The following is an 8419-nucleotide window of genomic DNA, read 5'->3' as shown; positions in this document are numbered from 1 at the left end:
GTAATGTGATCTATGTTTGAACTTCTGCTAATGCACGTGTATTTGATTTGTGAGATTAGTCATAGACTGGATTGAGATTAAGGTTCTTGTGTGTACAGATGTGAATATCATCGTAAGGGTAAGAAGCGAGCCTGGCCGTCCACAGAGGCACAGAGAGAGCCTAGTCCGGCCCATTCTGATGCGCATACCCACGCGACGACAGTACGTCAGGGGCACCAGTACGCCCAATTGGGTGGGGTGCTCAAAACCCCACTGAGGCAACTCCACCTGTGGATCAACAGTCTATTTTGCTGACCACGTTGCAACACTGACCTCCTTGTGCAGTCCATGTCAGTAACCAGAGGAGTAATGCATCTCCTTCCAGAGACACCACTGCGCCACTTAAGGAGAAGGCATCAGCGGTGTCGTTTCAACAGTTCATGGCGATGCAGCCGCCTATCTTTTCAGGAGGTGCAGTCACGATAAGGCAAAACAGTGGATTGAGGAAGTTGAACGCATCTTTGTGCTTCTGAAGATGCCTGAGGAAGACAAAGTGAACTATGGCACTTACCTGCTGAAAAGGTGATGCCATGGATTGGTGGAAATCAACTCTTGAGATCCGGTATGCAGGCCAACCGTCAATTTCTTGGAAGCAGTTTAGAGATTCCTTCCTCAACACCTACTACCCAGTGCATGCTAGAGACAAGAACATGCAAGAGTTTCTTGATCTACAGCAAAATCAAATGAGCTTGGAGGAATATATTACAAGATATCGACACTTGGAGGCGTATTGCCCACACTTCTACACTACAGACGGAGCCAGGGCAGGCAAGTTTGTGCGCGGTCTGCGGGAGGGACTGCGAACCAAAGTTTTGACGAGCAGACCTCGTGACTTGGACGAGGCGGTCACTATGGCAAGATGTATAGAAGAGAGACTGGGCGAGGACACAGAAGGATCACCAGAAGAAAGCAAGCCAGCATTCACAAGGTGGACGAACCCAGGTGAAGCGCCACCACTTTGCAGGCAGGACAAGGCCTTATGAGAGGCGGGATGATCGAACTTTCAGACGGAACCAGCCAACCCGTAGTGAGGCACCCAGGGGTCAGTGGCTACTCCGACTTCTCAGAGGTGCCCTACTTGTTCGCGTGTGCACCCTGGAAAGCCGTGCTATCGAGAGATCGGAGCTTGCTTACACTGTGGAAGGATGGGGCACTTTATCAAGGATTGTCCCTTAAGGAAAGAAAGAGAGTTGAAGAAGCCAGAGGCCGGTCCTTCTAGCGCACGACAGACGACTGGACGTGTCTATGCTACTACCGTGGAGGAGCTTCAGGCACACGACCTTGTTGAAGGTACTTTACTTGTTGGTTCTCATATTGCTAGAGTGTTGTTTGATGCTGGGGCGACCCATTCATTTATATCTAGTCGATTTGCTACTTCACTAGAAGTGCTGCTAGGAAGATGCCGTATGTTCTGAAAGTTGTTAGCCCTATGCATGCTCAAGAGTCGTGTAGTGAGTATCTATCTGATGTGGACGTGGAGATCCATCAACATCACTTACCTGCACAGTTGGTGATCATGAGTTTTAACGAATTTGATGTGATTTTGGGCATGGATTGGTTATATGCACATTATGCTAATATAGATTGCAGGAAGAAGCAGATACATTGTTGACTGATGAAATGCAACCTGTGGAGTTCCATGCTCGTAAGGCCAGTCGAACTGATAAGATAATGGTGTCTGCATTGAAAGCTAAACGATTGATAGAAAATGGAAGTGTTGCCTTCTTGGTCAATGTGTTGACCAATGAGCCGGAACCGGTAAGGTTACCGGATGTGGCAATTGTGAGTGAGTACCCTGATGTGTTTCCGGAGGAACTGTCAAGTTTGCCTCCAACACGAGAAGTGGAGTTCAAGATAGAGTTGTCACCAGGGACAGCTCCTATTTCTAAGGCACCCTATCGTATGGCACCAGCAGAGTTAGAAGAATTGAGAAGCAATTGCAGGAGCTCTTAGACAAGGGCTTCATCCGACCTAGTGTGTCACCATGGGGAGCACCAGTGTTGTTTGTGAAGAAGAAAGATGGGACAATGCGTTTGTGTATCGACTACCGCATGTTGAATCAAATCACCATCAAGAATAAGTATCCGCTTCCTAGAATTGAAGACTTGTTTGATCAGCTTAAGGATGCAAAGGTTTTCTCCAAGATCGATCTGAGGACAGGTTATCATCAACTCTTGATACGGGAGGAAGATGTTGCTAAGACTGCATTTCGAACCAGATATGGGCACTATGAATTCAGGGTCATGCCTTTTGGGTTGACCAATGCTCCCGCAGCGTTCATGGACCTCATGAATCGGGTTTTCCAAGAGTTCTTGGACGATTTGTTATTGTTTTTGTGGATGATATTTTGGTGTACTCAGAGAGTGTGACAGAGCATAGAGATCACTTGAGAAGTGTATTGGGTCTTTTGCGCAAGCATAAGTTGTATGCCAAGTATTCAAAATGTGAATTTTGGCTAGAGAAGGTAAACTTTCTGGGTCATGTAATCTCTAAGGATGGAGTATCCGTCGATCCGGCTAAGGTGTCAGCTGTGCAGGACTGGAGGACGCCATGCAGTGTAACCGAGGTTAGAAGCTTTTTGGGATTGGCAGGATATTATCGCAGGTTCATACAAGACTTTTCGAAAATAGCTACACCAATGACTAAGCTATTGAGAAAAGGAGTGAAGTTTATTTGGAATGAAGAGTGTGAGAGGAGTTTTCAAACTCTGAAGGACAAGCTTACTGCTGCTCCTATTCTGACGCTTCCATCAGGTCATTCGGGTTTTGTACTGTACACAGATGCATCAGGAATCGGTTATGGTTGTGTGCTGATGCAAAATGGCCGTGTGGTGGCTTATGCATCAAGGCAGTTGAAGACACACGAACAACACTATCCCACTCACGATTTGGAGTTGGGAGCAGTTGTGTTTGCACTAAAGATTTGGAGGCATTATCTCTATGGGGCAACATTTGAAGTGTTTACAGATCACAAGTCTTTGAAATATATATTCTCCAAAGTGATCTTAATTTGAGGCAAAGAAGATGGATTGAATACCTAAAAGATTATGATTTCACGATATCATATCATCCAGGCAAGGCGAATGTGGTGGCTGATGCTTTGAGCAGGCAAGCTAAGGCAACGATGTATGTATGTTAGCATGTTCTTGGAATTTGTTACAAGATGTGATAGCATGGCAACCTTACCTTTGTGGCGAGAACAAAGCAACGATGAGTGCCGTGATACAACACCCTTTGATGGAAGAGCTTGTATTGAAGCAAAAGGAAGATCCTGATTTTGCTAAGAACGTGGAAGAGTGTAAGAAGGTAGATGCTTTCTGGCATCAAGATGAAGAGGGTTCATTGTGGTTTCGACATAGATTGTGGGTCCCTAGAGAGAAGGGGTGAAGCGACGGTTGCTTGATGAAGCTCATAAATCTAAGTTTTCTATACACCCTGGCAGTACAAAGATGTTTCAGGATATGAAGAGAAATTTTTGGTGGCCTGGAATGAAGCGTGAAATTGCAGAATATGTGGCAAAGTTTGGTTTGCCAACAAGTAAAAGCAGAGCATCAACGGCCCGGAGGCTTGTTGCAGAGAATCGATATCCCGGTGTGGAAATGGGAAGACATTACAATGGATTTGGTAGTTGGATTGCCTCACACCCGAAGACAGCATTGATGCCATATGGGTGATTGTTGATCGACTGACGAAGTCCGCTCATTTTCTGTCTATTAGAATTAATCAGTCTTTGGAAAGTCTCGCAGAGTTATATATTGGCGAGATAGTGAGATTGCATGGTGTGCCAAGGTCTATCATTTCGGATCGAGATCCACGTTTTACCTCTAGATTTGGGGGCATTTGCAGAAGGCTTTGGGTACCAAGCTTAAGCTAAGCACAGCGTTCCACCCCCAAACTGATGGGCAATCGGAGAGGACCATTCAGACCTTAGAGGACATGTTGCGTGCTTGTGTCTTAGAGTGGAAAGGAGAATGGGACAAACATGTGAAACTGGCAGAATTTGCATATAATAACAGTTACCACTCTAGTATTGGGATGGCACCTTTTGAGGCTTTGTATGGAAGGCCGTGCAGATCGCCAGCTTGTTGGACCGAATTGGGTGATGGAAAAATCGAAAACCCTTTAGTTTTGCAACACTACACCGACCAAGTGCAATTGATAAGGAAAAAGTTGTTGACTGCTCAGAGTAGACAGAAAAGCTATGCCGACATTCGTCGTAGAGAATTGACTTTTGAGGTGGTGATCATGTGTTTTTGAAAATTTCCCCTACTAGAGGTGTTTTTCGTTTTGGTGTGAAGGGAAAGTTGAGCCCGAGGTTCGTAGGACCTTTTGAGATATTAGAGAAGATTGGCGAGGTGGCCTATAGATTGGCACTACCACCAGACTGGAGTCATGTTCATGACGTTTTTCATGTTTCCATGCTTCGAAAGTACGTACCAGATCCGACACATGTGATTGATTTTCAAGGTATTCAGGTGCAAGATGATCTGACAATGGAAGAAAAACCTATCAGAATTGTGGATCGAAGAGAGCAAGTGCTTCGCACAAAGAGAATCCCTTTAGTGAAGGTGGAATGGCAGTACCATGGATTGAAGGAGAGCACATGGGAACCTGAGGAGGACGTGCGGAAGAGATATCCGCACTTGTTCTTGCATTGAGGTATGATCTAATTTCGAGGACGAAATTTTTTTGTTAGGAGGGTAGGATGTAACGCGCGGCGTTTGGGCGGAGCGGGTCGGGTCAGGGTCCAGACCCGGACCCTAGCCCACGCGAGAGGAGCCCGACGCTGTCCCTCCTCCCTCGCATTCTCTTCTCCTTCGCTTTCCTCTTACCGTCTCTTCCTTACCCACGACCGGAGCTCAGGGAAGAAGGCGACGGCGACGGCGGCGGCGGCGACGGCGGCGGCGGCGACGGCGGCGGCGGCGACGGCGCGGCAGCGGCGACGACGGCGGCGGCGGCGACGGCGGCGGCGCGGCGGCGGCGACGGCGGCGGCGGCGACGGCGGCGGCGGCGACGGCGGCGGCAGCGGCGACGACGCGGCGTTGAGGTGAACCCTGTCGTCCCTTGCCTCTTCCTCTCTTCTCTTTTCTTCTCCTTCTCGTTTTCTTTCCCTTCTCCCTCTCCCACTGTCTCTCGTCTCCCCTCTCCACCGAACGACCCTCCCTTTCCCACTGTCTCTCGTCTCCCCTCTCCACCGAACGACTCTCCCTCTCCCACTGTCACTCGTCTCACTCTCCACCGTCTCTCTCTCTTCTCTCCCGTCCTCTCCCCTCACTGCCTTCTTTTCCCCTTTTGACCGAACCCTCTCCCCATTTTCTGCTCGTTTTCGATTTTCTCCAATCAAGTACTTTCTCTCACTGATTTTCACTGTGCTATCACTGTTGGATCCGTTTTCAGCTTGGGGATTTGTCTTCCCCCTCGTAACAGCAGTTTAGACCTTCAATCGGGGTGAGCAAGGCGAAATTGAACCTATTTTATGATATATTTCTTTTTGGAACGCTCATAATTATTGGTTGAGCATGCTAGAGCTTTGAATTGATTATTTGGATCACATGTTAGTGATTTCGTTTTTGGGGAAAGCTTGCGATTATGTTGGAAGCGAAGATTCATATTTTGGATGATCATTTAAGCATGATAGATTATTTTTCGAAGCATTAGGGGAGACATGGTAGAGTTTGTGAGGTAGTGGGGAAGATTTAGGACCGTTTTAGTGAGCCTGTAGCACGCGTTTTTGTGAACGGGTGCATCTTGGAGTTAAATAGGGATAACGTACATAAGTTGGAAATATCTTTGGGGTAGACGCCTTGATTTAAGAAAAAGGGAATTTTGAGAAAGGCGTTAGTGATAGACGGATTGATGGCTTTGAGTTTTGGCATCTATTGGCACGGCTAGGAGTGGGAAGTGACCCTATTGGAGAACTTGTGGGTCGACACTACCCGTCGACACCCTCTTGAGGCGATGACGCGTGCCTCAATGACCTTGTTTTGTTTTTGTTTGAATTGTTGAGGTTTGTAGTAGGAATCTTATCTTGTGTTTGTGTCTGCAGGTTCACCGGGTACGTCCCGTCGACCTTGAGTTACCGGATTCGAAGCTCGAGGCATTTTGAAGATTCTTGTGAACGCGCCACAGGTATGGCGACATTCCAGGCAAATCCCTGCCTGGGCAAGTGAATGAATGTGTGTTCCTAGGATCATGGGATCCTAGGATTTGTGATATGAATTGATTGAGTGTTCCGTGAATGAATATGTGTATGCATGTACATAAATTGATATATGATATGAATTGTTTTGAAAGGCTTATAGTAATTGTTTTGATAATGTTACGCATTGCATGTGCATGCTAGAATTGATAACTGTTTAGGACAGATGAGGCGGGGTATCGAGTCGAGTGTCTCCTCGATCCCAATTGTGCATTAGAAAGCATTCTAGCATGATAACTGCATAGGACAGTTACGAGCCCACCACAGATTGAGACTACTTTCTGTGGTTTGGCTAAGTTTCAAAGATGTGATTGTTATGATGATGAATGTGAATGTTATGTTTATTGAATACCCATTGCCGCGGGCAATGATACAAATGTTTGCACAGTGGGTAGTTGTGCCCATATTGTTATGACGGCTAGCCAAAACTGTTGTGGTTATGTGTAACCCTCGTGTGGAGGCAATTGGAGGTGTGAGTTCACTCGTGAAGTGAACCAACCTCAGGAGCTAGCCAGTTAAATGTGTTTGTGCAAGTATAAGTATAAGAATGAAAGAATAAGAGATGAGAGGCCAGTGGGATGTGACTATGTATATGGGAGTTGTCCCACTTTCGCCACTGGTCTCGCCTGTTCGGAGCGCAGGCGGTGCAAGGCCCCAGGGTACTGTTGTGTGATGTGCTTGGAGCGTAGGCTCCCGCCTTCCCAACCTGGGTGTCCTAGGGAAGGCTGAGTATCTCTCCTTGGAATTCACACATCCATGGATGAGTGCTCTACCGCTGCAGCGGATAGATGGATCCATACTGTTCTGGGCCACCACAGGGGTTGTCTCTCGGCTGTGGGCCGCCCGCGGTGTGCACGTGCCTGTGTTTGCACCCACAGGAACTGTAAATTCACTGATAGTAATGAAACTGCATTGTATGTGATTGAAATATATAGGATTGTTGTGCATGTGACTGTTGTGCTTATGAATGCAAGTGACATGTTGATGATGCCTTGCATGTGATTGAAATTATGTTATTGTAGCCATTGAGTGGCGTCTGCATGTCGTGTCTTGACACGACATAATGATAGATTGTTCTGATGTTTGTTTGTGTACTGAGCCCGACCTAAGAGGGCTTGGACTTTTCCTGGCTTGTTGCCATACTGCGAAGGCTAAGCCTTCAGTTGTTTCCTTTTTTCAGGTTTTGGTGTACCCGGGGCAGCAGGCTGAGCAGATGGCTACACTCACGTCCTACTGGGGAGGTTTGGGTTTTGTTTTGTTCTTGTAGTGCCGGCGCGTCGGGTTTTTGGTTTTACTGATGCCTTGTTTTGATGAGGCATCGATGTTGTGATTTTGGGGCATTTTTGTCAAATGTACAATTGAATTGAAATGCTATATAATGGAAAGCTTGCCCCATTGTTTTGAATTGCTTGGCTCATTCCTTTTTGAACTATTGTGTAGTCACACCTCGATGTTGGATGTTAGAAAAAAAAAATGTTTGAGTGTCAAAAAGGTCGGGGTGTGACACAGTACCTGGCCCGACTCAGGCCTGAGCTTGGACTTGAAAAAAAAGTAACCGGACAAGCTCGAGTGGGCTTGATTGAGCCCGGTTTGGCCCGATAATTTTTTAAATACATATTTTATTAATTTTTATATCCAATTATAATATTTTATTACAATTAATTATATTTACATATTATTTTGTATTAAAAATATATGTTCTTTAATTTAATAAGGCTAGAGTCATGCTTGGGTTTTAGGTGTTGGCTCAGGCCCGGTGTCGAGGCTTAAATTGTACCATAGTACTCCACCACTTAAGCACAGAGACATAGTACCTCATTTGAAACTAACTATGACCTGCTTTCACAAGCTCTAATGGATCAGCTACTTATGTCATTTGATGCCTAACTAAATAATTTTGAACTGGATCTAATAATTGCATAAGTTGCGTCCCTCATATTTCGATTCAAACAAACCTTTAATTTATGATCCCCATGCAGCGCGCTTCTAAAGTTTGAAGGTACATTTTCAGGTTTTGGTGTTTCACATTCAGCTAGCAACTGGTGCTTGCTTGATTAATTATCTGTGACCTAAACTAATCCCAAGAATTTTTTGTGTTCTGAAATTTATGAATGCCAAGGTTGGAATTTCCCCACCTGAAACTTGAATCTGATCTTTACTTTGATTAGGATAGAACATTGAA

The 8419-nt window shown here is 45.9% G+C and overlaps 2 protein-coding genes across 2 annotated transcripts in view; one reads left to right on the top strand and one right to left on the bottom strand.

Annotated features, from left to right (window-relative positions):
* The window catches only part of LOC126410598 (branchpoint-bridging protein-like), a 25479-nt gene extending 18016 nt beyond the window's left edge, over window positions 1-7463 (top strand). The window contains exon 2 of the mRNA XM_050080755.1: window positions 7418-7463. Coding sequence (XP_049936712.1) covers window positions 7418-7446 — 29 coding nt within the window. The 3' untranslated portion in view covers window positions 7447-7463. The remainder of the gene's footprint in view (window positions 1-7417) is intronic.
* LOC116265607 (probable serine/threonine-protein kinase PBL19) overlaps window positions 1-8419 on the bottom strand; it is a 52303-nt gene that overhangs the window by 24434 nt on the left and 19450 nt on the right. The gene's annotated exons all lie outside the window — the stretch shown is intronic.

This window comes from Nymphaea colorata, chromosome 12 (genome assembly GCF_008831285.2).
Source record: "Nymphaea colorata isolate Beijing-Zhang1983 chromosome 12, ASM883128v2, whole genome shotgun sequence".
Classification (NCBI taxonomy): domain Eukaryota; kingdom Viridiplantae; phylum Streptophyta; class Magnoliopsida; order Nymphaeales; family Nymphaeaceae; genus Nymphaea; species Nymphaea colorata.
Note: the sequence above shows the minus strand (reverse complement) of the source record. Positions and strands in the feature narration are given on the sequence as shown.